This window comes from Microtus oregoni, unplaced genomic scaffold (genome assembly GCF_018167655.1).
Source record: "Microtus oregoni isolate MIOR12 unplaced genomic scaffold, Mior012 000036F_ref0000092, whole genome shotgun sequence".
Taxonomy (NCBI): domain Eukaryota; kingdom Metazoa; phylum Chordata; class Mammalia; order Rodentia; family Cricetidae; genus Microtus; species Microtus oregoni.
Genome location: NW_024543095.1, coordinates 9,547,033 through 9,574,612, shown reverse-complemented (window position 1 = coordinate 9,574,612; position 27,580 = coordinate 9,547,033). Strand labels below are relative to the sequence as shown.

Genomic DNA, 27,580 nt, shown 5'->3' with positions numbered 1-27,580 from the left:
AGTCAGAATGGAACTCCACCCACCAGTACGGCTGAGATAATTGCTACAAATGTTTGATCCATAATGAGAAATTTCCTAATGAGAAAAGCTTAAGAAAATGTATAGCATTTGGAAGCCCATTTTGAGTGAGTCCAACCCTAGAATAGCACACAGACAGCAATGTTCCAGTTCTTCACAAAGAGGACAAAATTTAATTTGAGCTCAAAAACTTCAGCCGTTAACTTCCTCACTATTCAGAATTACATGTTATTTGATTGTCATTATGTGACTATTTAGTTGAATTATTATGTAATTATATAAATCCAATTATTATTAGGGAAAAGAAAATAGTTAAGTCATCCAGCTTGGCCAGAATCAAGCCAGGCAATGTGGCTCATACTTCAGCTTGGCTCCAAGGGAAGTGCCTGCTAAACACGCTTTGAATCTTTCATCCATTTCCTGGCTCTGAGTTTCATTAAACAAATTTTTCCAATCACCAACTTCACCTATAACACAGAGAGGACAAAAGACTCAGGCCTAGGTTAGGGTATTTCTTAACTTTATCCTGTATGATTCCCAATTTTATCTTTTGTTATTTCCGTGGTTCACTTTGAAAGGTTAACGCGGCATAGTTGTGGTGGTCGGAATAAGAACGGCCCGCATAGGTTCAATATTTGAATGCTTAGGGAGTGGCACTATTTGAAAGGATTAAAAGGTGGCCTTGTTGGAGTGGGTGTGGCCTTGTTGGAGTGGGTGTGGCCTTGCTGGAGTGGGTGTGGCCTTGTTGGAGTGGGTGTGGCCTTGTTGGAGGGAGTGTGTCACTGGGGGTGGGCTTTCAGGTTTCAGAAACCCAAGCCAGGCCCAGTGGCTCTCTCCTCCTGCTGCCTGCAGATCCAGATGCAGAACTCTCAGCTACCACATCTGCCTGCATGCTGCCATGCTTCCTTCTATGCAGATCATAGACTAACCCTCTGGAACTGTAAGCAAGTCTCTGTTAAATGCTTTATTGTATAGGAGTTGTCACCATTAGAAGAGACACGTTGGTCACAGCAGTTGTAAGGGATACTCCTACATCTGAATCTGCAGGCAGCAGGAGGAGAGAGCCACTGGGCCTGGTTTGGGCTTCTGAAACCTGAAAGCCCACCCCAAGGGACACACTCCCTCCAACAAGGCCACACCCAGTCCAACAAGGCCACACCCACTCCAGCAAGGCCACACCCACTCCAACACTATGCAACTTCAATGACCACCACATGCACACCGTGACATGCACATGTGAGCTTCCAACACGTACATATACACTGATGATAGGGAAGCCTGTTAACCAAGTATCTTTAAGAGGCGGGACCAAGTTAGGGTGTGTCTTTGCTCGGCCCAGATGCGCTCTCTTTGCGGCACAACTGAGCTTGGACTTCTTGTTCCTGTTTCATGAGTTTTTCTCCTTATAATAAATAAAAATATAATAGTTTATCGTTTAGCTAGCCTGGTTATTTCCTGAATTGAGATAACTTTAACACACTCAAAGGTACATATATACTCACACCCAAATGTACATACACACAGAGGATAAAAAAACGCATGAAAAATAAATGATTTCTTTCTGTGGACTCTTTGAATGTTTTCAGTTGGAACTGCTCTATGTCGCACAAGCACTGAAATGTGTCCTGATGAAACGGGCTCACCGACATGACAAAACAGTTATGACGCATTAAGGAAATGAAACAAGACAAAACTGTCCTCAACAGAAAATTGCTGGGAGGGAACATGTGAAAAAGTAAAACCTGACTCAGGCGGGAGAAATTTAAATTTTTGATGACATCTGTAAATGACTCGTGTTTTATTTTCTTGCCCTTCCATATTCCCCAGCCTTCTGGACGCGCTACAAGGAACATCAGATTTACTTCGTTGTAGGAGTTTTCCATTCCAAATAACACTTGATGAACAATGCATGGGTTCTAGTTCCCCCTGAATAAGGCATAAGAAGCAGAGTTATGCAGGAATCCAGCTACAGCCAGGTTCCTATTTCATCTTCCGTTCATACTGGGTATTTAAGATAGATGAGTCAAAAAATTAACATAAGGAATAGACTCGGTTCAAATCCTGAAGTATGACAACAGAAAAGCAACATCCTGGGGCTTCAGCTTTTTTCCTACATCGCAAAAGTAAATCTTTTGTTTCCTTTTGTTACAAACGTTAACCCTAACACAATCTTCCGGTCAGTACGCAATCAGTTCCCACATTAGCTGTGCTCATCCTTGCTGTTCCCTATGCTACCTTTAAGTCTTGTTATAGGGCTGATGGGGTGACCCAGCAGATGAAGGCGCTTGCCCCCAAGCCTAACAGCCCGAGTTCTAGCTCCAGGTCCCACATAAACTGACTTCCACAATCTGTCCTCTAACCACCCCGTGCATCTCATGGCACACACACACTAAGTGTAATAAAAATTTTAAACATTGTTATATTTTCATTAAATATTCAATAAAATGAAAGTGGAAAGTCCTAACCTATAGAATTATAGAACTTGATACGAACTTAGAATACTCTAATGAAATGAAGTAAAATTGTCTGTAAATACCCAATTACCTTCCTAGTGACCATTTTCTCCTCCTTGTGTATTAGCAAAATTCTGACTTTCAGTGAGTAACAATGCACCTAGTGTCAATAAGAAACTACATTTCCAAGGACCGCTGTCGGGAGGGATGATGAATAAGTGCAGGCAACCACTGAATGGGGCTTAGTGGAAAACTCCAGAAGGGGCAGATTAGCTACTGTACAGGATCCTTCCTCTGCTGTCTCCCTTTCCTACCTGAGTCCTGAATGCTGGAGCTCCAGCTGCTGCTTTGCCATCACTGGGCACTTAGTGCGCAAAGGACAGTGGACAGCCACCAATTACAGCTCCAGGCTCCCCCTGTCCTGAATTCTTATTAAAGGAGAAAAGACAACACTCTGTCTTGTTTCAGACACCATGGTTTGGCTTTCCTTCTCAGCGTGGGGCTGACACAACACCCCACAAATGAGAGCCGCTTTACCTTTGCGGAACAGGAAGGGGCCGATAGCACCATGCGTCTCCTGAGAGTTTTCCCGCATCGCTTGGAAGGTGCACCCGGCTGAGATAGTTTGTACTTGTTCATCAGTTAGAGAGAAGCCAAGGAATTCAGAGATCTGTTTTATTCCAACAACCAGATTCTGAAAGCAAAAATATTTGAAAAGATAAACATCTTTCAGTGGGGTTTGCTGGGGCAAGGTTTTTCTTAAATCAGTCTTCATTTATTTATTCATCCATTAATTTTTGAGAAAGGGTAATATGTGGCACAGCCCTTTGAAGTCCTTGTACCCATTCCTGGGCTGAGCAAGTTTCTTCTCCAGCCTGGATGAGGGAAGTAGGTCTCCCTAATTCAACCCACAAACAAATGCAGGCTTGGTTAAATTAACTGAGCCCCACCTATTTTTCTTCCATTGCTAACACGGACTGTCCATCACAAAGGGAAAGAGAGCAGTTATTAATCCGCAATCATTATTTCATTTACCTAGCAAACAAACTAAGCCTTTCTTTATGTGTAGTGGACTTCTAGTTTTTTATTAGGTATCAAAAATTTTAAATATTGAATACGCTATTTGTTCACACAATCAGGCATCCCAAGTATATGCTCTGTGTTGTGGTCACTAATAAATATTGCCCTTGAATATAAATGACCATAATCTTACCTCTTTCAGATCTTCATATAATATGAATTTAACATTTTCATCATCAATATATTTGTTCCAGTTAATTGCGAAATCAAAATAGCTTCCCCAAGAAACTAAAATCAAAGGAAAAAAGCTTTTAAAGTAACTACATAACTGAGGAAAATAGATACAAACATATGGATATGTGTTCAAAGGAGATTATGCCTATTACAAATCTGCCTCCAAAGAGGTGGCATACGCCTTTCTCCCTGTCCATTTTTATCCATGTCTTCTTTTCTGAGCAGGTTATGAAAATGATCTGGCCAGAGCTATAAGACATTCCTGAGAATGGGAGGGACAAGATAGTTCAGACAAAGTGCGTGTGTCTGAGTTTCCCTTCTGTTGCTGTGATAAAATGCTCTGACCAAAGCAACTTATGCAAAAAAAAAAAAAAAAAAAAAAAAAGCTTATTTTGGTTTGCAATTCAAGAGCACAGTCCGTCACTGCTGGGAGTTACAGCGGCAGGAGCTGAGACGGCTGAAGACACAGCATCCACAATATGGTCAGCTGCTCTGAAGCTGAGTGGAAGAATTTTGCACAGAAGAAATCCTGTCCAAGTTATCACTGCCATATCTTACTGCCAATCAAATAAGGAGGCAGAAAGAATGAATGCAGTGGGGTAGATTCTTTAGATTGTCCCGCAAGTACCAAACATCATCATTGAATGTTTCCTCATGTTATGTATATGGAGCTGCGTGATGGGTTTACCCCGCCTGACTCCACACAGTCTCTGTGAAGTGTTTCTAGATGAATGGAGACATGCTGAGCGATGCTTCATAAGCGTCTCCTAACGGGTTTGCCTTGCTGATGTGACTCGGTCCAATATTAATCTTTTCTAGGGAGCCAGTCCTGTATGCAGTGTCCCTGTATGTGGAGTGCTGTGGCTTCTGCTGTGTCAAACGCCTTTCAAAGTGGCCTTTACAAATTGTGGTGTCCAGGAACAATGTGGGATATGAAAATAGAGATGCTGGCATGCATGGCATTTACATGAACCTAGGAGGCATCATGCTAGCTAAAATAGGGAAGGAGACAAAACACTGTTTGGTCTCAGCTATACGAGGAATCTTTTTAAAGGTTGAATACATACAGAAAGCAGGGATGGGGAAGGAAACAAATGGGTAGATGGAGGTCAAAGCTACACCTTTGATATTTTGGAGTACTGAGAAGAGAAGTGTAGTGACCTAGACTTCTGGATCTAGTGCAGCATAAGGACTGTTGTTATGAATACTGAATTGTATAACGAAATACTGGTTGCTAAGGGAACAGCAAATGCATGTGATTCTTTCTCTACACACAGAGAAGCAGCTGTGTGACATGCTGGACATGTCGGACAGACATGCTTGACTTTAGTAATCATTTCATTATGTAGCAAAACATGGAATCCATCTTAAATGCAGCAATTTTTAAAATCAGCATAGAGAAGCAGTTTTGTGTAGCAAAACTTTCCCTGGGGAGATGCAAACGTCCATGCATCCTAGATAGCGAGCTTACAGCAGACGAAAGTATGGACACCACCAAAGTCCAACTTGCTGGACCATGAATTTCACTGTGGTTACTCACAGAAGTAGGGGTGAGGGGTTACTTACAGGAGCAGAAGTGACCCAAAGACAGCTGTGCCATCAAGTGGCAGCTCACAAAAGCTAGGACACCTGGAGCACAGAGTATAGCCTGCAGGCAGCTCAGCAGGTTGAAGCATGCCCTTTTCAAGTGACTAAGGTCTAAAACTCTTCCAGGCAACTTGGTGGCTTCTGCTTCTTTCAAGCAGTTGGTCAGGTCTCTGGGTCTTCACTGCCTCCGAGAGGGACTCTCAGCTTTATTAATTTATTCTCAGAGAAACTCTTACAGAACACGTTCTCTTAAAGAGCGTAGACTATACTGTGTGCTCTATGGTAATTTAGCCACTGTTAGAAGGAGATGCTTACATACCTCTGGCCATGGTACTCATGGACGTAGGCTCTCTGCCTCTTAAGCAAGTGGGGCAATTAGCAATTGAGAGAACATCTTGTTAGTGTTCTTAGCTATACAGTAGGCCTTACTCCAGTTGGTCATGAGTCTTAAGGGAAAGCATGGCTATTACAAACCTAATTTAGTGTCTGAAGAAGCAGCAATAGTAGGAAATTAATTGTTATTATTTCATCATGAAAGGAGAAAGCACTCATAAGGCCCCAGTGAGAGACTTAATGATTATTAATGGTGTGTGTGGGGGGGGGGGGGTGAGTGTCGCTTTCTTCTGTGGTATAAAAACTGATGCTCATATAAGTAACTGGTAGTTGGAATAAAATGTCCTCCGTAGGCTAAGATATTTGGATACTTGGTTCCCTGTCAGTGGCTCTCTTTGGGTAGATTTCGGAGGTGTGGCCTTGCTGAGGAAGTGTGTCACCAGAAGCGGGCCTTGATGCTTCAAAACCGCAAGTCATTTCCTGTTCCCTCCCTCTCCTTTTGCCTGCAGATTAATGGGATCTCTCAGCTTCCAGCTACAGCCACCACGCTGCTCCTCTGTCACCATGAACTCATTCTTCTGGAACTGTAAGCCTGAATCAACCCCTTTATTTGTTTGTTTGTTTGTTCGCTTGTTTATTTTTGAGACAGGGTCTCTCTGTGTAGCTCCAGATGTCCTGGAACTCACTCTATAGACCGCATTGGCCTCAGACTCAGAGATCCTCCTGCCCCTGCCTCCTAGGTGCTAAGATTAAAGGCATGCGTCACCACCGCCTGACAAACTCCTTCTATAAGCATTCCTGGACGTGGTGTTTTACTTAACAGAGTGACAGAAAAAAAAACTAAAACAGCAATCCTGTTTAAACTCAGCGAGTCACACGTAAATAAAACAAGACAGGGAGGAGGAAGGGGAATTGTTAGGGAAAGGAAGGTTTCAATGGGAAAGGAAAAGCAAGGAGAATAATACAAGGTAATGGGGAGAGAGAAGGCTAGAATTTATTATAAACATATGATGTTATCAAAGAACTAAAATAAATAATTTAAAATAGTAGTTATTAATAACTGGAGATAGGATGTTTACATAATCTAACAAAAATGTCTTTGGTGTAGTTATACAACTTATGGTTTTAAAAGCTTTTTAATCTTCCTTGGGTTTTTCGACACTGTATAATTCCGTGGCTCAAGAGAAACTAAGTAGAAGTGCTTTTCTTTTCTTTTTTTTTTAAATATTTATTTATTTATTTAGTATACAATATTCTGTCTGTGTGTATACCTGCAGGCCAGAAGAGGGCACCAGACCCCATTACAGATGGTTGTGAGCCACCATGTGGTTGCTGGGAATTGAACTCAGGACCTTTGGAAGAGCAGGCAATGCTCTTAACCTCTGAGCCATCTCTCCAGCCCCAGAAGTACTTTTCTACATGACTCTTAAATAACATCTCTCTTCTGAATCTGTTCTGTAACCACTTAGAAGTCACGGTCCAACAACTGAACTCTCCAGGACATTAGCTCTCTGGGGGTCAGCGTTTGGGGGCCGAAAGACCCTTTCACCCAGCTTACCCAAGACCATCAGAAATATCACATATTTATATTATGCTTCATAACGGCAGCAAAATTACAGTTCTGAAGTAGGAATAAAAATAACTTTATGGTGGGGGTCACCACAACATGAGTGGTATTAAGAGGTCTCTGCACGGGTCTGGAGTATCTTTGAAACCAAAGGTGGATTGTAATTGCTAGACGCATGGAATTGCTTGGCAGGTCTGTGTAAAACCTCATTTAAACACAACCTTTTGGTCCCAAGAGCTTCCTAATTCTTCTTTACATTTATGTTTTCAAAATTATGTGTTCGTTTGCCAAAGGAAAAATTCTTTTATTAACAGGCTTACCTTGTCCCTTCATGAATTGTCTGAAGAATTCATCCCAGGAGGCATAGCTTGGAATATCCGGGACATCGTTATGAAAATGAAAAAAAGACACTGCTGTATCCTTAGGGTTTCGAAATATCACCAATATCTAGGGAACAAAAACGAAGTTAATTTATGCAGCTTTGTATATTGCACTTTGGAAAAGCCAGAGGGTGAACAACGTCGCAATTGTGTCAATACAGAGAGCAAGAGGGACAGTGGGAAAACACAGCTGGGAAGTCTGGGACACTGAGAGGACCTTAGCTAATAATGACGATATGGTCTAAACAGACCACAAAGGGCAGGCGCAGGAAAAAACGAAAAGGCAAAGCAGAGCAATTTGACAAGCACAGTCTCGGAGACTGAGGTAAAATCCCAGATAATCGTAAACCAGTCTTAAGGTTTATGAGTACTAGGGGTAGAGGCGCCAGTCCAGGAATGCAGATGGAGTGGAACCTCCATTTCCGTGGTTCCCTTCTCCAACGACAGTTGTGGCCTTTGAATGAAAATTGTGAAACGAGCACTGGAAAGATCAAACTGAATCCCAAGGCGACCAAGGGATGGTGCTAGAGGACCAAGGGATTGCCGGGGAGTGCATGAGTGTTCCGTGTGTAAGCAAGACTTCAGACACTTCCTGTTTCAATTCCTGGACACAGCTGAGCTGCTCGAAGCGACACTAGCCCACTCTGAGCCTATGGCTCTGGCAGGCCTTGCCCGTCTCCCCCATTTCCCTCTGTCTCAGTAAACCATTAGGCTATATTTCTAAAGCTAGCCACGACGTTCTCTTCCCTTATTTGGCCACTTCCTCCTTCTGAGACTGCCTACTTAAGATCCAGCAATCAGAGTACTGAAGTCCAGCAATCAAAAGTCCCCTTTGGTTCACCTAATTAACATGGCCATTCAAAATAGACCTCCCCTTTTCTCGTCTTAAAACTTACACCTGCAAGGGCATTTTGCTGCTGTTTTTCTGCCCGAGTCAGTGAGCAGCGACTAAAACTCACTTAATAAAGGATCTCTCTGTGAAAACAGGTGTTTGGGTGTGGTTTGTGTCTAATCCCTTCGGGGCGGGAGCCCCTTGCTGTGTGGAGGAGGCGGGGGTTGGTTTGGATTGGGTTAGGGTTCGCCTTCACAGCAGAAGCCAGATATGGAGAAACAGGCAAAAGTCAAGAGGATTTCTGAAAAAAACGGGAAGGTGATTCCTCCACTGGGTAAGTTTCTGGACTAGAGTAAAAGTCCACGTAAGTGGACGCTGAAACCAGCAGGGGGCAGCACCAGTCCTTTGGAAACAAGTCAGTGCTGCTTAGCCTGCTCCTCAAGGGCTTTAGGAGCTTTTGCCTGTTTCTCCTTACCTGGCAGTCTCAAAGGAAGAGCTCATATATGCAGAATGTGTGTGTCTGTGTGTCTGTGTGTGTGTGTGTGTGTGTAGATCATGAAAATAGAAGGCAGACCATGAAAAGGAAAAAGAGATCTCAAGGGGGGGGGGGGGGAGAATACCTGTGATATGAAGCAGAAGGGGACCCAGAAGAGTGGGGGCAGGAGGGTGGGAGGAGCGGGGAAGATGGATGAATAAGAGCAAAGCGTGACTCAGTGCTGGGGCTGCGGGCCTGCCTTGCCACTCCTGGTGCTAGATTTGTAAGCAAATGGTAAGAGTAGCCAAAGCAACAGCAATTCTGTCTGATGGCTATTGTTATTCTATGGGAAATTCAGAAATTACATGGTTGCAGATTGCAACAAAAAATATTGCTAATTTTATGAGGCTATATTCTTTAAAAGCAGTGAGATTTTGAAATCTATGAATTGTAAAACTGATGACAATAAACTGCACATTTTATTCTACGTCTGTTTTCTATACAAATTGAAGTGCATTTTTGTATGCAGCCACAGCAAAAACATGGGAAGAAAGAAACAACAAAAGAAATACTACATTACGCATTTCACATATTCAAATTCCATGAGTATGAGCAAGCTCATCACACCAAAAGCCGGTAACTGCAGGGTTGACTAGCTCCGTGGTAGAGTTCTTGCTTAGTACCTGTGAGGCTCTGGCTTTGATCTCTATCACTGACAAAAATCAAGGTCAAGACAAAATCCAGAGAAATAAAAGGATGGCCTGTACGTATACATAAAAGTTTCAATACGTAGGACCCAGCCTTGAGAAGATCAGTAGGGGCCTGAGTCTCAGTAGTTTACTTTAAGAAAGACCACAAACTGAGACTACCCAGGCACCACCATCCAAAGGAAATTTCTAATGTTCCAACCATTGTAGATAGGATCACCTGCCAGCACACTCACCAGGACACCCCTAGAGAGATGTCAGCTAATCTGGGGTCCTGAACCTTAGAAATCCCTCATCCCCACCTATGCTACTTATACAAACCCAACCCTAACTTAGCTTGGGGCTCTCCGGTTATTCCTATCATTGGGCAGACGGAGAGTCCGAGTTTGCAAACTTGTGTAGAATAAAGGCTCTTTTCTTTTTATACAGGACTCGGTCTCATTGTTGGTTTTTGGGGATTTTGCGGATCTGGGCATAACAGATACACATACAGACATGCAGGCAAAACACATACATATGCAAAACGAAAATAAATCTTTTAATATGTCTCAATTCACTCACCTTGGCTTTGCTCTTGAAGACAGACTGAGGTAGTTTGTCGTAGTGGAGGTGAGTTGTCAGGATCCTTGGTGAAGGAAACAGCTTCATTCTCTACAAAATAGCACAATAAGGTGAGTGTGTGTGTGTATGTGTGTGTGTGTGAGAGGGTATGTGAACAAATATGCATGAGAGAATGTATGTGAGTCTTCGAGAGTGTGTGAGTGCGTGTATGACTGTAGGAGTGTGTGAGAGAGAATGCGTGTGCACGACGGTGTGTTCGTGAGAGTGTGTGAGACCATTCTGAGGGTATGTGAATGTGTGGGAGGGTATGTCTGAGTGGATGTGTGTCTGTGAGAGAATATGTGTATGAAACAGTGCGTGTCTGAGTGTGTGAATGTATGTGTGTGTGTGTGCACGTGTGTGTGTTCAGTTGCCTAGAAGCATGGCATCTAAGTGGTGGCTTCAAGCACTCTGTAATAACTTTCTTTTCTGTGCCCAATTTTTTTCATGAAGAATCATAAACAAATCATTAATCTCACCTAAATTATTTTATTGGATCCTGCTTTTCATTCTCAATCTTGGTCACTTAAATTCTTTCTGTTCAAGCAAATTCAGAACCCACATTTCGCTGTTTTATTTGTATCTCTTCTCTATCATGGCCTCTGATAGAAATATCCAAGTCAGAAGACTTGTTCCTTAAAATAAATTTTTAAAAAATATTTATTTATTATATATACAATATTCTGTCTAGATGTATGCCTGAAGGCCAGAAGAGGGCACCAGACCTCATTACAGATGGTTGTGAGCCACCATGTGGTTGCTGGGAATTGAACTCAGGACTTTTGGAAGAGCAGGCAATGCTCTTAACTGCTGAGCCATCTCTCCAGCCCCCTTAAAATCCATTTTTAACAACTAGATCTGTTTTTAAACTTTTGTGTGTGTGTGTGTGTGTGTGTGGGTGTACTCTCATGTATATCTGTGAGTGTGGAATGTGTATGTTTGCATGTATGTGTTTGTACCGGTACCTTAGCAGCCAGAGGAAGGCCCTGGGGGCCTGCTGCAGCACTGTCCACACTGTTTCTTTGAGACAATCTCTGGCTGAACACGAATCTAGGCTGACAGCCAAAAACCCAGCAGTTCCCCTGTCCCTGTGACCTACAGCAATGGAATTATGGGAGCACCTGGCTTTTTATGTGGAATCTGAGATCTAAACTCAGGTCCTTGTTCTTGTACAGCAGAGGCTCTAACCCACTGAGATACCTTTCTAGCCCCTAGATACAATTTTCTCCCTGAGACAGGGTTTCTCTGCATAGCTCTGACTGCCTTGGAACTTGCTTTGTAGACCAGGTCAGCCTCCAACTCAAAGAGCTTCCTGCCTCTGCCTCCAGAGTGCTGGGATTAATCCCATACAATCAAATATCCCAACGTAATTGATGTCCTGGGTTACCTAAATATCTGAGAAATGATTTATGAAATGTTTGTCCACTTGCGGAACAGAATAATTTATTATTTTCTGTTATCTATTTCCACCAATGACTAAAAAGAACAAAGTTTTATGGACACCTCAAGGCATGGTTATATATGTACTAGGAAGGATGAGGCAGGAAGAACATGAATTCAAAGCAGGCTAGGCAAACAGTGAATTCTAGGCCACAGGAGACCTGTCTGAAAAACAAATACTCTTAAATAGTGAAGTGTTCTTAATTTATATTCTTTATAAGTGTTTAATTTTTAAATAATTTTTATTTGGAAGACAAGGCTTCATTTCGCTTGAAGAGATCACACAAAGCTTCATAAGTTATGTTAAAATTCTAGTGATAAAATAATATTCAGAAATTTGTAGCTAATTCTTTAAAAATAGCTATGGAGACATCAAGTCAAAAGAACATAAATCAAGACTTTGAAAAATTAAAAAAAATTAATCAACAGTATGAGTCCAAGTGGTGATCAGTGGTGACGATGGCTGAAGGGCACTAGGCTGTCTTCGGTGGCGTTTGCAATAACTTGACATCCATTCACAACACTGTTTTCAGGCAGACATTGGAGCCTCTGTTTTAGAGATTAGAGTTAGGCTTTGAGGTTTTGGGTGCTTTGTACAACATCAAATAGATGGTCATTTTCAGATTAAGCGATAGCGTACTGTTCCTCCTCCATTGCTTGGCCCTAGGTCACACAAGGACTCATACAGAATGACAAAGTTACTAGGAGGATTAGCGGCACAGCCTAGAAGAGAGTGCAATTGTCTTGGAACTAGATGCACAGCACTTTATTCAAACCAATGGGTAACGCAGCTGAGCCGAAGGCTACATGAAGACCAATTCTACATAGGGCTCCTTCAGAGACGCTTGAATGTGTCTTACAGGGAAGGTGTCTGTCAAGTCCAAATGGATTAAAGACCTCAAAAAAAAAGCCAGGCACACTGAACTTTATAGAAGAGAAAGTGGGAAGTACACTTGAACATATTGGCACAGGGAACCACTTCTGAAATATAACCCCAGCAGCACAGACACTGAGAGAAACAATTAATAAAGGGGACTTCCTGAAACTGAAAAGCTTCTGTAAAGCTAAGGACAAGGTCAACAAAACAAAACGAGAGCCTACAGAATGGGAAAAGATCTTCACTAACCCCACAGCAGATAGAGGTCTGGTCTCTAAAATATGCAAAGAACTCAAGAATTGGACACCAAAAGAACACATAATCCAATAAAAAAAAAATGGAGTACAGACCTAAACAGATAACTCTCAACAGAGGAATCTAAAATGGCTGAAAGACACTTCAGGGCATGCTCAACATCCTTAGTCAACAGAGAAATGCAAATCAAAACAACTCTGAGATTCCATCTTACACATGTAAGAATGGCCAAGATCAAAAACACTGATGACAACTTATGCTGGAGAGGTTGTGGGGTAAAGGGAACACTTCTGCATTGCTGGTGGGAATGCAGCTGGTACAGCCCCTTTGGATGTCAGTGTGGTTATTTCTCAGGGAAGTTGTCTGTAAACTGAATCACTATTAACTTAAACTTATCCTCTCACTGATTTCTGTTTAAAATAAAAGACATACTGCTGTTAAAAAGGGAGGCACAGTTGGGGGTGGAGAGATGGCTTAGCAGTTAAGAGCACTGGCTGTTCTTTCAGAGGGCCCAGGTTTAATTCCCAGCACCTCTCTGACAGCTCACAGCTGTGGCTCCCGTTGTAGGGGATCTGGCACCCTCACATAGACATACATGCAGGCAAAACACCAATGCACATAAAATAAATATAAATAAATCCCCCCAAAATTAAAAAGTAGACACAATTAAATTATAATTGAAATAGAAATTTGCCCCTAAAATGTCTAACTAAAAAAAAAAATAAACACTTCTGGTACACTGCAGTTATGAAAACCTAAAACAGAGTTAGAAGATTTTCTGGTAATTCTGGAGCTAGTCAGTGGGGCTTTGTGATCTATATTACAAGAAAACAATTATGCTTCATTCTGCAGGAAGGCAGGAAGGAATACACACACACACACACACACACACACACACACACACTGGAAATGGTTTGTTCTGACTAACCTTCAGCCTAGATGTCTTGGTGGTTTAGACACTTCTTGCCCTTGTAGAGGGCTTCACTTTCGAGCACCCACATGGTGGCTTTAAGCTATCCATAACTTCAGTGCCAGGGGATCTGATGCCCCCTTCTGGCTTCCAAAGGCACTAGGCACGCGCATGGTGCAGGCAAAACACTCATACTATAAATAAAGTTAATTAATTAAAAACAAAATGTTTATTTTATGTGTATGAGTGTCTTGCCTGCACGTATGTATTGTAACATGCGTGTGTCTGGTGCCTACAGAGGCAGGAGACAGTGTTAGATACTCTGGAATGGTCGTGGGCTACCAATTGAGTGCTAGGAACCAAACTCAATCCCCATAAATAGCAGCAAGTGTTTCTAACCCCTGAGCCAATTCTCCAGGCCCTCTTTAGTGAATATTTAAAATGGAGTTAGATTCTTCAAGAATGTCCTGGCTGCAAAAGTCATTTAGATCTTTTCACTACAGCTGGAATTTTCCCTAACAAGAAAGCGCACCTTTCCTTCCACAGCTGGCAAAGACGGAAAGGGGAGGGTTCTAGAAAGAGCCCGTAGCAACAGGTGGCTTTATAGTCACACTAGTGGGGCTAGGGAAGGAGAATGACCCCCGCTGAGGAACAGGAATACCTTGTCCCAAGGACACTAAAGTTCACAGTCAAGTTCTGACGTGTCACAAGTCTTGGTTGGCAACTGGGAAAGTAGTAGAGCATGCCTGAAAACATGCCTGGAACATGCCTGGAACATGCCTGGAACATACCTGGAACATGCCTGGAACATGCCTCCAGCTCTTGGAGGGCAGAGGCAAGGGGGCCAGAGGCTTACGCTCAGCCTTGGCTACAGTGGGAATTTGAGGCAAGCTTGGGCTACATGAGATCCTGCTTGAAAAACATAATCTTGACAAAGAATCAAATCTCTCTGCAGCATCACAGGGTACCCCCCCACACTTACGAATGGTTTCTGTTATGTACTTTTGTTTGAGATAATTTGTTTGAAATTAAAATATACTCTCATGGAGAAACAATCCCATGCGTAATGGGAAAACATGCAAGTCAACAGTCCAAACCCTGTTTCAAACATAAAATAAGCTGTTGGTATTGAAGGTAGGTAATGACATTGGCAAATAAAGTAAAAAAGATCATAGGCTGTGATGTAATAGGGTTTAAAGGTATAGGTTGGAAAGCTGGTCACTTGATTGGTATGTATAATGAAAAAAGATAGCTTATTTTCTTTTTTAAAAATTTAAAAAAAAAAGCTGGTCATATGCTAGCATCCTCTCTAAAGGCGATGCTAAACCGTCTCTAGGAGCAAGGCTATGTGACAGCTGCTCGCTTTTCTCTGCGTGTCCTGTCTCTTCTCTCAGCAAAATCTTTAAGCTGATGTCCGTTCTTCTGGCCCCGAAGCCTGAGCCTATTCTGTCTGAGCCTCCATCAGATATACTCGAGCATGGACCACTCTCCCAAGTGTGGGACCCTGGGCCTTAATGTGGCTGCTGAGCGCTCTTTTGCCTCTTCAGAAGGTGCCCTGGACGCCAGCCTGGATCAGGATTTAGTGCTTGCCTCCCGCTCAGCATCAAGTCCTCAAACAGCTGTCCTTCAAACTGCCTTTTCCTGCTACTTCCCGCAGCCCATGGAAACGGACTCCCTTCTTTCTACCTGTGGAACTTTGAAGCTTGTATTTGTCAATCATGTGGACTGTGCGGTCATTCCTAGAAGCTGTTCCCGAAAGTTCCCACCCAGTGTGTTTCTTTCTTCCGTCTGCTCCGGGAGAGACTTAATGGTTAACATTTCCGGATGTTTTACTGCAGTAGTGGGGTCCCTCTGGGTCCAGCTTCCCCTCCTTTCCGCATTCTGACACACCTAGGGCTCAGGAGAGACTGGTCCATCTTCTCCCTGCTGTCTAAGCACAAGGACCCAAGGCAGAGTCTCCCTCTTGCCCCTTACTCCTGAACACTGGCGTCCCAGTCAGTTCTGCTGGGAAAGAGAGTGATAGTAACTACGTGCTCTGTGTGGCTCTTTGAACCCTCATTCAGACTTGACCATTTCCTCGCTGCTCACATTCACAGAAGCCGTCATTAAGATAAGGAAATTAAAAGTGTCTTATTAGCGAAGATGGGATTCTGCCTTGCATCCTACCCATGCTGGTATCTTTTGGCTTTAGTTCATTTCCTGGGTGTTCTCGGATTACTTGCCCCCCAAGTTAAAAATATTGCTACTACTAGTAAGGACAGCCTTATATTAAATTCTTTCGGAACTCAAATCAGACAGCTTGGATTCAAATTTTGGCTCTGCCATTTATTATCTCCTTAATCTTGGGCAAGGATGGCAGTTTCATCTTCTGTGAAATGGTGATTAGGCTTTTTTTGTAAGAAAATGAGATAAGACCAGAAGAGGATTGAGGATGTGGTAAGCAAACAAGAACTGACTTCAGGGATTGTTGTTAGCATGATATTATTAATACTTTTTGAACTCAGAGGTGATGGCTCCAGAGGAAGAGTCTCCCTGCGCTCATTCACTGAAGTCAAAAGACTGTTTGTACTAACCTGATATTTTTCTGCGTCTCCACACTCAAGAACTGGAAATTCTGGGCACGTGTATTTCTTTTTAGAAACGGCAAATATTAATTCACTGACGATGTGGAGAATCCAGTTTGAACCTGAAAGAAAAGACAGAAAATAGAAACCCATTAAGGAGTCTTAATAACAAAGACGCATCACTTTAGCGAGTAGAAGAGGAAATTTTTTAATTTATTATTTATATAGGTTTCTTCCTTCATGTATCCTGCAGTACAGAAGAGGACACCAGATCTCATTACAGATGGTTGTGAGCCACCATGTGGTTGCTGGGAATTGAACTCAGGACCTTTGGAAGAGCAGCCAGTGCTCTATTCCTCTGAGCCATCTCTCCAGCCGCCCTAGAAGAGGAAATTTTCAATTTTCAATTATTCCATGATGTGCACATTCACTTCTTTAGAGTTAGAAAGAACTCTGGCTGCGGAAATACGTAATTTTGGAGAAAAGAGCATTTATGTATATTAACATGGAATTTAATGTTTTTAGGATTTTTTTTTTTTTGGTTTGGTTTGGTCTTGGCTTTTTGAGACAGTATTTTTCTGTATAGTAACTCTGGCTGTTCTAGAACTTGCTCTGTAGATCACCTGCCTTTGCCTCCTTAGTACTGGGAAATTTTTAAGTTTTTTAAAATTCACATTTTTTTCCTCTTCCCTTTCCCTCTCTCCCTCCACTTCCCTTTTCGTTTTGAGGCAGGGTTTTGCACTGTACCCCACCCACAGTGGTTTCTAACTTACCAACCACCTGCCAGAGATTACTGATGTTCACCTCCACATCAGGCACAGGTGTCTCCCTGATGTGATTTGCACATAGAATGCGCTCCTTGAAGAATATTATGCTAGAGAAATATCTATTTTATATAATTTATATCATCCTAAATTGATCTATAGGAATAGATCCCAGCATTGAATAAGAGAACAGAAAGTGTTAAGAAATGGGCTTTAATAAGCAGCAGTTGAAAGAAACAAAAGAAGCTGAAGTAGACGGAATAGCTCACGCTTGCAACCGAGCATGCTGGAGGCTGACGCTGAAGATTGTGAGTTCTAGGCCACCCTGAACCTCAAAATTAAAGCAAACAACAAAAATCCAAATCAAAAAAACCCAACAACAAAACAGATGATATAAAATATAGTAAAATAGATTTTTAATCTCTTATTCTCCGTTGATGATAGATTTTACAAAACAGATTTGAGAAACAGGAGGATTGGTGTTTGATCCTGAAAAGAAGTCCAGCACATGGAAATCATTACATACATGACAGAAATGTCATGCTTCTGCTTTCTGTCAAAAATATTCATATTTAGTTATTTTGGCACTGCCTATCCTCCCTCCACCCACGTGCCATACCTCTTCCTCCAGCCTACTGGATTTTTGTTTTGTTTTTTTCAAGTTTTCAGTTGTTGACTTTACAACCCATTTGCTTTACTGTCTCGCTCCCCGCCCTCCCCTGCTGCTGCTGATTTCCAGTGAGTTCCATGTGGAGACGAGGCTCCTTCTTCCCACCTTCACCTTGCACCCTCCCCTACCTAACTAACACAGAATGCGCTCACGGGAAAAGATTCTCTTTACCACACTTCGGGTAGGACGCTAGCACGATGTCATCGCTTCTGGCTTCAAAGGTGTCCAAAGCTCGGAAAGTTTCCGAGGCGCACATGGTAACAGGGTAGGGAATCCCCTGGTAGGTGAAAAACAAGTGAGACAGCGCCGTTTCTTTAGATTTTTCTAAAGCATCATCAATGTACTCGATAAACTTGGACTTGTCAGCCATGCTGGCTCCCCGCTAATGAATCCAGCCGGTGTCACCCCGTACAGTGGTTGTCTTTAATAGTCCTTCCCAGGCGCATGGAAATCTATCACCCGGTTCTCATCCATTCCTTCATCCTGTTTGTGTATCCCGCCGTCACAAAAGGTGAGCCACAGGTGCAGACAGGCTTGGCTTCTGGGACTGCTATCACAGATGCCGATCGTGTTACGGCGGACATCCCACTCAACAGAAGAAAAAGAACAAAATCTCCTAACAGAAGATTAATAGACATTAAATATCTAACAAGTAGATATTTAATAAAACCAGACATTGAATTTTCTATGAGAAATTCTTGGAATAAGCCTTCTGGTTTGCTTTTGATGGGCAGTTTTCCAAATACATCCCGCTTAGCGTGACAGTGAAACCACAGGGTAATTTAATTAAGTGGTTAAAGCCCCAATTTAGGGACAATCCTGAATACTGGGCTCGGTTTTGTAATTTTTTACTGAAACGATTTGTGAATCTCATCTTCACTCATTTAGCAATACAGCAATGGGTGAGAAAAGAACTTTGGAGGGGAGAACCCAGCAGAGCTATCTCTAGGTACATCTCCCCTTGATGGGTTTATTGTACATCTGACACTTCATGTGGACAGTGGTCTCTGGGATGTGTCCTGGTCAGATGCATCAAGCAGGAGCCATCTGGGCCTCCGGTCACTTCTGGAAAGACAAGCGTAACCTCACCCTGATGTTAGAAGAGCTTCTGGCTCTTTCTGTTGGTTAGTTTCCAAGTCTTTCCATTAAACATATACTTTAGGCTTTGTCTCCTTTAGAGCAAAACGCTTTTTTTTTGGTTGCAAAAATACAATACAATACAATACAATAAAATAAAATAAAATAAAACTTAGCATGGCTAAATGTAGCATAGTATGCGAGGACTTAGTGGGTGTAGATACCCCCTTTTTGTTTTTAAAATTTGCCATTTAAATACTAAACGGTGTCATTTCACAATAGCGTGATCCTGTGGATCATTAGGGGATTCCAGTTACATGATTCATATTTTATAAATTGCAAATTTACTTTAAGTGTTTACTAGTAGAAACAAGACCATTGTCAGCTTTTAGTTGTGATGAGTGTCCTCGACGGGAGAAAGTATATAATAACAACAAGAAGGGCGGGGCCAGATGATTTGTCAGCTAAAAGGAATTGCTCTTGTAACGATTTTGCATTTTGATGAAGAAGTTCATAAGATTTTTGAGCGGACTGAAAAGAAAGCATTAAGGGTGAGGAGGAGCCCAGCCCCTCGGTGGAGCATTAGCGGAAGGTGACGGGCCTGGTGAGTTAGAACGAGCACAGATGTGTGCTGTGAAAATGTTGTTTGTTGTCTTACAATGTCTGAGGAAGAGAAGAACTGTGGAATAATATGAGTAGTAACTGAGTTTGTATTTTATCCAAGTATATATATATGTATGTATGTATGTACGTATGCATGTACGTATGTATGTACGCATGCATGCACGCATGCATGTACGTATGTACGTATGTGCATGTATGTATGTAAGCATGTACGTATGTATGCATATACGTACGTATGTATGTATTTATGTATGTATTGGTTTTCCGAGGCAGGGTTTCCCTGTGTAACAGTCCTAGCTGTCCTGGAACTAGCTCTTGTAGGCCAGGCTGGCCTCGAACTCACAGGGATTCACCTGCCTCTGCCTCCCGAGTGCTGGGATTAAAGGCATGCGCCATCACCACTCTGCCCAGAGCTATATTTAAATTTCCCTTTTTGGTTTGTTTAGCATGAAAGCTAAGTACTTAATTTAAGTGTTTATTACATGAGCAGGAGAGGAGAATGGCATCCATTTTTTAAAGGGCGAAGAACTGACCATGGAGAATTCCTAGCTAGGAATGGGGAATCTGGATTTGATTACATTTCTGAGTATTCACTTTAGAAGTCTGTGAAAAGATAGAATCAGAATTATGAGTATCTCAATGTTCTTACGTTTTTCATATGTGATTGCCACTTGAAGTTATTCTATTACATAATAACAGGATGATTTTTCACTGTGGTTGGGAAGGTGTAATTAAGAATCTGCCTCTCAAGAAAGAAAAGAGGAACTGGTTGAATGGCCTGCCCATCTGCTCAGTGGGATTAGTGCTCACATTACAGACAGTCTTTGTTGGCCGTAGGTTAGAATTCAAGACTGATTTAAGCTTGGTCTCGTTTGCTTGTTTCTTGGTAAATAAAGCATTGAGGAGGACCTGGTCCAGATCCCACTGACACTAATCCATGTGGTTATAGGAGGCTCTGAGTGTAGGAGAGGGATAGGGGGATGAATGGGGCACAGGCAGGCAATGTGGAAAGTCAGCTAATTCTTAGTTTCTCCTCCACTGTGTCCTGTCACTCAGGTTCTGGGATATAGATACACTGATGGCATATTTAAAGGTCCCTCTTGTTTTCCCAAATCATCCCCTCAATCAACTTCTCTTTCCTATCTTCATCTAGGCTATAGGTGCCTATTCCCCAAGTGAGAAAAATGAAAAGAGAACGCGTGGTTGAAATAAGGAAGAATAAGCAAAGCCGGGATGAAGTAGCACAGGGCACATGCAAGCAGGCTGGCCTCGTGGCTGTCTTTTAAGGCAGGTAAGTAGGAGTTTCCTCTTCTCTTGTCCTTTCTAGGGCTAGGGCTTCTTTCTAATGAAGGCCTTTTCGTTCGTTGTTTGTTTTTCCCCCCCCCTTTCTTTTACAGTGAATGAACTATTTTCTGATGTGGCCTAGGACTAAACCTTAGAGACTCTTGAAGTCCTTCTTCCATTTGCAGAGTGACCCTTTAGAGCAGGGGTATGCCCATCCTTTGGAGAGGAGTCCAACCTTTTGGCTTCTTTGGGTCACAATGGACAAAGAATTGTCGTGCGTCACACAAATAAGCAAATGCTAATGAAAACTAGTGAGCTTTAAAAAACTACTGTGTCTAATCTTCACGACGTCAGTCGCCACAGATAAGCAAAAATATCCTCACAAAAGGATCCCAGTTATGCATCACCTTGCTCAGAGAGTCTCAAAACTGTTCAATGGGTATCATTTGGGATCACCAATAAAGAGAATGAACATACTGATTTTTTATTACTATAAAAGAGGGCAACACAGAGCAGTCAGACCAGGGACTCTCTGACATTGCATTTGAGATCCTACTGCATCCATCTGAGGTTGGATGGAAGTGGTTACGATTCTCAGTGAGCTCTCAAAGTGCTTCCCAATTTCGCTTATTTGACTCACTTTTGAAAACAGTTGCTCACAACTGTAGGTGCGGTAGAAGCGAAGGGAAGGGTGCGCTGTGACTTTGAAGTGAGAGATTCGTGTTTCCTGGAAGTCAAGACCTGAGAAATCTAGAAAAGAAATACAGTCAAATTTTCTGTATGGTAGCTTTCATCAAGTTTGGGCATTAAACTCAGTGTTGGGACCATAAACAACTTGATAACATGTCTCAAATAATAACATTTCTTTGTATCATCTGGCTTTAACTTAGTCATCTTGTTTCTGGAAAGTCAATGATGTTGCTCTAATCAGCATCAATGTTTTACAAGAATTTCCAGGACTGCTAAGGATTTTAATTGCCCATCCTTTATAGAATCCTTGGTTTTGATGATTTGCATATCATACATCTGTAATGCTTTTGTGCATAAAAGTTCTTGATGATACTTCATTAAATGTGAGTTCAGAGTGGCATTTGTATCATCTTCTATTAACTTTTACAAATATGTCTTTCAGCTGGATGGTGGTGGTGCATGCCTTTAATCCCAGTACTCGGGAGGCAGAGGCAGGCAGTTCTCTGTGAATGTGAGACCAGTTTGAGTCTACAGGATAGGCTCCAAAGCTACACAGAAAAATCCTGTATTGACAAAAAACAAAACAAACAAAAACCCCAATATGTCTCTCTCTTTTACCTACCATTAATGGGGCATCAACTACAACAGATCTGGTGACAGGGAACAAAGAAAATGGGTTTAGCGTATGTTTTACTGCTTCCTATAAGTTTCTTGATTATGTTGCGCCTTTTAAGGACACTAAATTTTTGAATGACGTTGCATTTCTCACAAGGACCACTAATAAAACGGCAAATTGAGCCATGTCTTAGTCACTGTTCTATTGCTGTGAAGAGACATCATGATCAAGGCAACTCCTATGAAAGAAAGCATTTACGTAGGGGCTTGCTCACAGTTTCAGAGGTTAATCTATTATTTTCATGGTAGGGATCATGGTGGCACACAGACGGGCGTGCTGCCAGAGAAGCTGCTGAGAGAGTTCTATGTCCTGATTCCTAGGCAGAGAGAGAGACTGGGCCTGGTGTAGGCCTTTGAAACCTCAGATTCCACCCCAGTGACACACTTCCTCCTAATCCTTGTAGTCCTTTCAGACAGTTCCACTCCCTGGTGATGAAGCATACAAACACAGGAGCTCACGGGGGCCATTCAAACCCCCAGAAGTCATTCTTGCTGCTTCAGTGATGTCAGCCATTGCCCATGATTAAATCTAAAGCAAGTACTTCTATTTTTCTGACTTCCTTGGATAGATTTTCAAATTCCTTTCATTTGCCTGGCTGTATTCTAGGGAGACAAACAGATTTTAGAGTTATCATTTTTTTTCAGGGCATATATATTTGCAGCATTCTGCAAGCACTGCTCAAGAAAATCAGCATCAGGAAGCAGTTCTGACTCTCTTGCTATACGGTATGTCACCACACTATTGGTTTGTTACTATAGAATCTGAGCCGGGACTTTTCAAACATTTTGTGTTGAGAAAGTGAACCTTTTCCAGCGATGCTCTCTGCCCTCCTGCCGCTGTCCCTGTCACACACTGAATTTGGGAGCATGTGCAGCTACATGATGCCTTTTAAATTTTTCATCTTGGAAAACTTTCACCCATTCTCAACAAATGAAGCAGAAAGCTTTACCGTCTCTCTCCTTTTTGCTGGGCAATCTTCCGTCGTCATTTTTGTTTAGGTTGTTTTCTCTGTGGTATTGTAGAAGCCATGTTGGAGGTTAAAATATCAATGGGAGCTAGAGAGATGGCTCGGTGGTTAAGAGTGATTGCTGCTCTTCTGGAAGATACAAGTTCAGTTCCCAGTACCAATGTTTTGGCCTCCATGGGCACTGGCTGGCATCTGCATACACACACACACACACACACACACACACACACACACACACATACATGCGCAAGCACACACATGATCCTTATTTTTTATTTATTAGTGTGTATGTGTGTAAGTGTGTGTGTGTGTGTGTGTGTGTGTGTGTATGAATGCAGTACCTGTAGTAGCCAGATCTCCTGGAGCTAGAGTTAATGCTGGCTGTAAGCAGCCTTATGTGGGTGCTAGGAACCAAACTGCCATTCTCTGGTGGAGCTGAAAATGCTCTTCACCACAGACCAGTCTCTCCATCATGATCAATATTATAATAATAACAATGATTACAGCTAAGGGACAATATTTACTTTTTTAATTGAAAATAAGTTCTTCTCCCAACCACAGTTTCCCCTATCTCCACCCTCCCAGCTCCTCCTCACCTCCCCTCTCCCCTAAATCAACTCCCTCTATAGATCTCCTTCCAGAAAAGAACAGGCCTTCAAGAGATAACAATCAAACACGACAAAACAAAATACAATAAGACAAGGTAAAGTCTTTACACCAACAAGGCAACCCAACAAGATGGAAAGAGTCCCAAGAGCAGGCAAAAAAGTCAGGGACAGTCCTGCTCCCACTGTTAGGAGTTCCACAAAACACCAAGCAGAACAGCTACACATATATGCAGTTTATCTTGTAGACCCCTGCAGGCCTCCGTGTTTGCTGCTTCTGTCTCTATGAGCCCATAGGAGCCCTGCTTAGTGGATTCAGTGGACCACATTTGCCCGGTGTCCTCCAAACCCTCAGACTCCTACAATCTTTCCTTCCTCTTTTCCCTGAGGTTCCCTGGTCTCTGAGAGGAGGAACCCAATGGAGACCACCAAGTTAGATTCCCTCTCCACATAATGGCTGGCTCCTATGCATCTGTTCCTATCTGCTGCTGGAGGAAGCCTCTTTGATGACTACAGAACAAGGCAGCAATCAATAAATATAATAAAATATCATTGGAATTCTTTCTTTCTTTCTTCTTTTTTTAACCTGTTATGTTTGGTTGACTCTAGGTCTCTGGTCTACCCATTCTCTGGTTCCTGGCCACCCAAGCAGGATCAGGCATGGGCTCCCTCTTGTGGCTTGGGCCTTAAGTTACCTCTGATGTTGGTTGCCAACTCCAACAAGTTCTGCACCTCAGTTGCCCCAGCAGATCCTGCAGGTAGGGCAGATTGTAGATCAAATGTTTTTGTGGCTGGGTTGGTATCCACGTTTCTCTTTTGATAGCCTGCAGAGTACTTTCCCGCACCAAAGAGACTAGAATATAATAATAACATCTAAGGGACTATATTTACTTTTATTGTGAAAATTGGCAAGAAAATAGAAAGCAAGGCTTGGGTTCTACATCTCAGATGTCTGTGTAGAGAGGAGAGAGCTGATTAAGGCATTATGGGTGATGCGTGAGGTGTCTCTAAGGTATGGGGATTCTTAATAATTAATTAAGAATACTTACCTAGGACTGGAGAAATGTCTCAGGGGTTAAGATCCCTGGCTGCTCTTCCAGAGTTCCTGAGTTCAATTTTGGGTTAATCCCAAGGTGGCTCACAAACATCTGTAATGAGATCTGGTGCCCTCTTCTGACCGCAGGCGTATATGCAGGCAGAATTCTACATAATAAATAAATCTTTTTTAAAAAGAATACCTATCTGTCTTCTAAATAACTTAAACCCTCGACAACACACACACACACACACACACACAGCTCTCATCTTAAAGGGAATATAAGATAATTTATTCTGGAGGCATGCCAAGTGGCCTGGGAACACAGATTTAGGTTACCCAAACTCTATGTTCCAACACGGAAGCAGTTCCATAGTTTTACGGGACAAAGAAAGTCATGACTCAAGGCAAGTTTAAAATACATTGGTGCGTGCGTACACCAGAGAGATGGTTACAGGAAAATGAGGGAAGCTTTTCTGCGGGCCCAAGATGCGGTCTGACGACATTCTTTGGGGTTTGGTTTGGGCTGGAAGGCGCTAGTGGTCCACGACGTTATTAGGATCCAAAGATCTCTAAAGTAGTCAGAGAACGTTAGTTTAGACAGAGAGGTGGACAAGGGGCTAAATTAGCTCAAAAGAAGGTAACCAAGCTTTGGAGAGATTATTCCAGTCTCTCCTCAGTACTGTAGTTCTGGCCAAGCAACCAGCGTCTTTCCAGGAGTTCTTGTTCACAGACCTATCGACATTCAACATAACGTCGTTGATGACTGCATTTCCCTCTAAGAATGGGACACACCAGATGATGCAAAATCTATCTGAATAACCGGAAATACTCAATATCCTGGCATACAGCTCACAGGTAAAACCTAATTCTTTCTTGTTTCATTGAAAGGCCAACAGCAAAACACCACGTGATGATTTTAAAAGCAAGTGAGCAAACAAAAACTTCAATCCATAGTAAAAGGATTTAAAGGGAATGAAAAAAAGGCGGGCATCCAGCGAATTTTCTAGAGCTGTTCAAATAGGAGAGAAAACCAGCTGGCAGAGTGGGGCTAAAGGGGATAAGCCACGAGGACGCAGTACTAGGGGAAGACAGCCCACTGGGGTGTTCTCAGAGCCTCCGGACTCTGATGCTTGTTCACACATTATATATGAAGTTTAACTCACAGTAAAAGATTAACAACAGCTCATAATAAACTAGAACAAACAGTGTGACCTACTCTACTCCCAGGTTGGTGAAGTGGCCTTCCTGTCACTCAGGCAGCTTCTGGTACCACACTCACTGTCTTGTGGACCAAAGGAAACAGAAATGTCAAAAGCAAAGCCAAGGAAAGAAGAGGTTACTGAAAAACAAATCAGACAAATTTGATTAAAATGGACCCTCCAGCCTCAGGAATTGGGTATTTGATGTTTATAACTCATTAAAAACCTTTCGTAATAAATGTATATAAGGGGGGGCAAATACTTCTGGAAGCTACATATGAAAACCTCTCACTTGTTATTGCTCGTAGAAGGTGAACTAGAGCCCTCTGTCTATTGGACAATTTTTATCCACCTATCAGGATGGGCCTGGTCTTCTCTGATGCTGCAGTGGCAGCTAGAATCCTTCCCCATCACAACCCTCATCACAGCCGGCTGCTCTATAATCTAATCCGTGAGCTCGCCAGGAAGCAGTTAAGGCTCTTATTCACTCACCCAAAGAGCTGTCCATCACATGAACCAACAAATGTCACCTGCCTGTCTCACCTAAGTCGCAAAGACACTTGTCTTACTCCCCTCAAACTCCCCAAAAGCCTGATGTGCTTCCAGGAGCTACTTCCCATACAGCATACATTCATCTCATATCTGATATAGAAACGAGGAAACTGCAAACACTGGTCCAGCCCTGTCAGGTTCACAGGGCAAGCTGAAGAAAGAGCGCCATCTGCACAAGATTCCAAGGTCCTGGGCAATAGCCTAGGGAGGCTTTAGTTTCTGGGAGGCAAGGCACTTCTAGTACTAAACATGCAACAGGAAATCTCATTTGTCTAGAAGACAAGGGTATCTGTGAATCAACATCCATTTAACATACATGCAGTGCACATGTGTCAGGTAGTAGGGGCTAGGATCATGCAAGCGAATGAAAACTGCTCTTGGGACCTTACTGGTATAGAAGGATACAGACAAATTGCGGTACTAAGTATTAATTGGAAAATGGAGAAAAATACGGGAATTGGGGGACAGGGAGGGCAGAGTAGAAGTTCTTGTTCAGGGAAAGCTGCTCATACAGTTGGTTCTGTGAGAAGGACTGGATACTGGCACCAGATCTCATTACAGACAGTTGTGAGCCACCATGTGGTTGCTGGGAATTGTACTCAGGAGTGCAGGAAGATCAGCCAGTGATCTTTACCTCTGAGCCATCTCTCCAGACCCATGACAGTCTTTTTAATCACTTGGAAATGTGATTAGATGTTAGATGGCTATGCCTTGGGTCTGACAAAATGTCCCAGCAGAGTTTCATATTAGAGTACTCATATCACAAACCACAGTACAAGAAAACTGTAGACTCAGGCCGTTGTCTTCCTACCTTATAAAGAAAGGTATGGACAGGGTGCAATGCTTGTTGTGTATTTGGGGTCTGTCTTGGGACTCTAAGTCTAGCTCCTGAGTTCCCTTCATCTGTCCACCGGGAAGGGGTCTGTGTTTAGCTCAATATCCTGGCCTGAGGACGTGCCTACCACTGGGCAGTGTCACAAAGTAATTGATGAAGAATCCAAGTTCTGTGCAGCCATCAGGACTCTGGGAATGTGTCACAGTCTCACAGGAGGGTAGAATTTCTAATCAACCCTGGATTGCTGATGTTGCCTTGTGATAAAATATTCCTCGAGGCCCTTCTGGGAGCAGGTGGTTCTAAACTGCTGGCCGGGTGGATGATGCCATGCACCCGGGACTGGCAG

The 27,580-nt window shown here is 42.6% G+C and overlaps 2 protein-coding genes across 2 annotated transcripts in view; both read right to left on the bottom strand.

Moving 5' to 3' along the window:
- Positions 1–26,361, bottom strand: part of LOC121433086 (interferon-induced, double-stranded RNA-activated protein kinase-like) — an 80,932-nt gene extending 54,571 nt beyond the window's left edge. Inside the window, exon 1 of the mRNA XM_041631337.1 lies at positions 26,340–26,361. The gene's annotated coding sequence lies outside the window, so the exon portion shown is untranslated. The remainder of the gene's footprint in view (positions 1–26,339) is intronic.
- On the bottom strand, positions 329–18,056 carry Sult6b1 (sulfotransferase family 6B member 1). The gene is made up of 7 exons (XM_041631340.1): positions 17,858–18,056; positions 16,262–16,374; positions 10,168–10,257; positions 7,533–7,659; positions 3,685–3,779; positions 3,009–3,165; positions 329–485 (listed from the first exon to the last, which is right to left on the bottom strand). Exons 1-7 carry the CDS (start codon positions 18,054–18,056, stop codon positions 355–357), a joined length of 912 nt encoding a protein of 303 aa, XP_041487274.1. The 3' UTR covers positions 329–354.
- Positions 26,362–27,580: the final 1,219 nt, after the last annotated feature.

Bases quoted from the DNA above. Each gene is read 5' to 3' on its own strand.
- Sult6b1 (XM_041631340.1), bottom strand. From the start codon at position 18,056: ATGGCTGACAAGTCCAAGTTTATCGAGTACATTGATGATGCTTTAGAA. The intron at 16,375-17,857 runs GTAAAGAGAATC...CTTTTCTTTCAG, and splicing joins AGCGTCCTACCCGAAGTGTG to GTTCAAACTGGATTCTCCAC. The intron at 3,166-3,684 runs GTAAGATTATGG...TTTTGCTTTCAG, and splicing joins TATATGAAGATCTGAAAGAG to AATCTGGTTGTTGGAATAAA.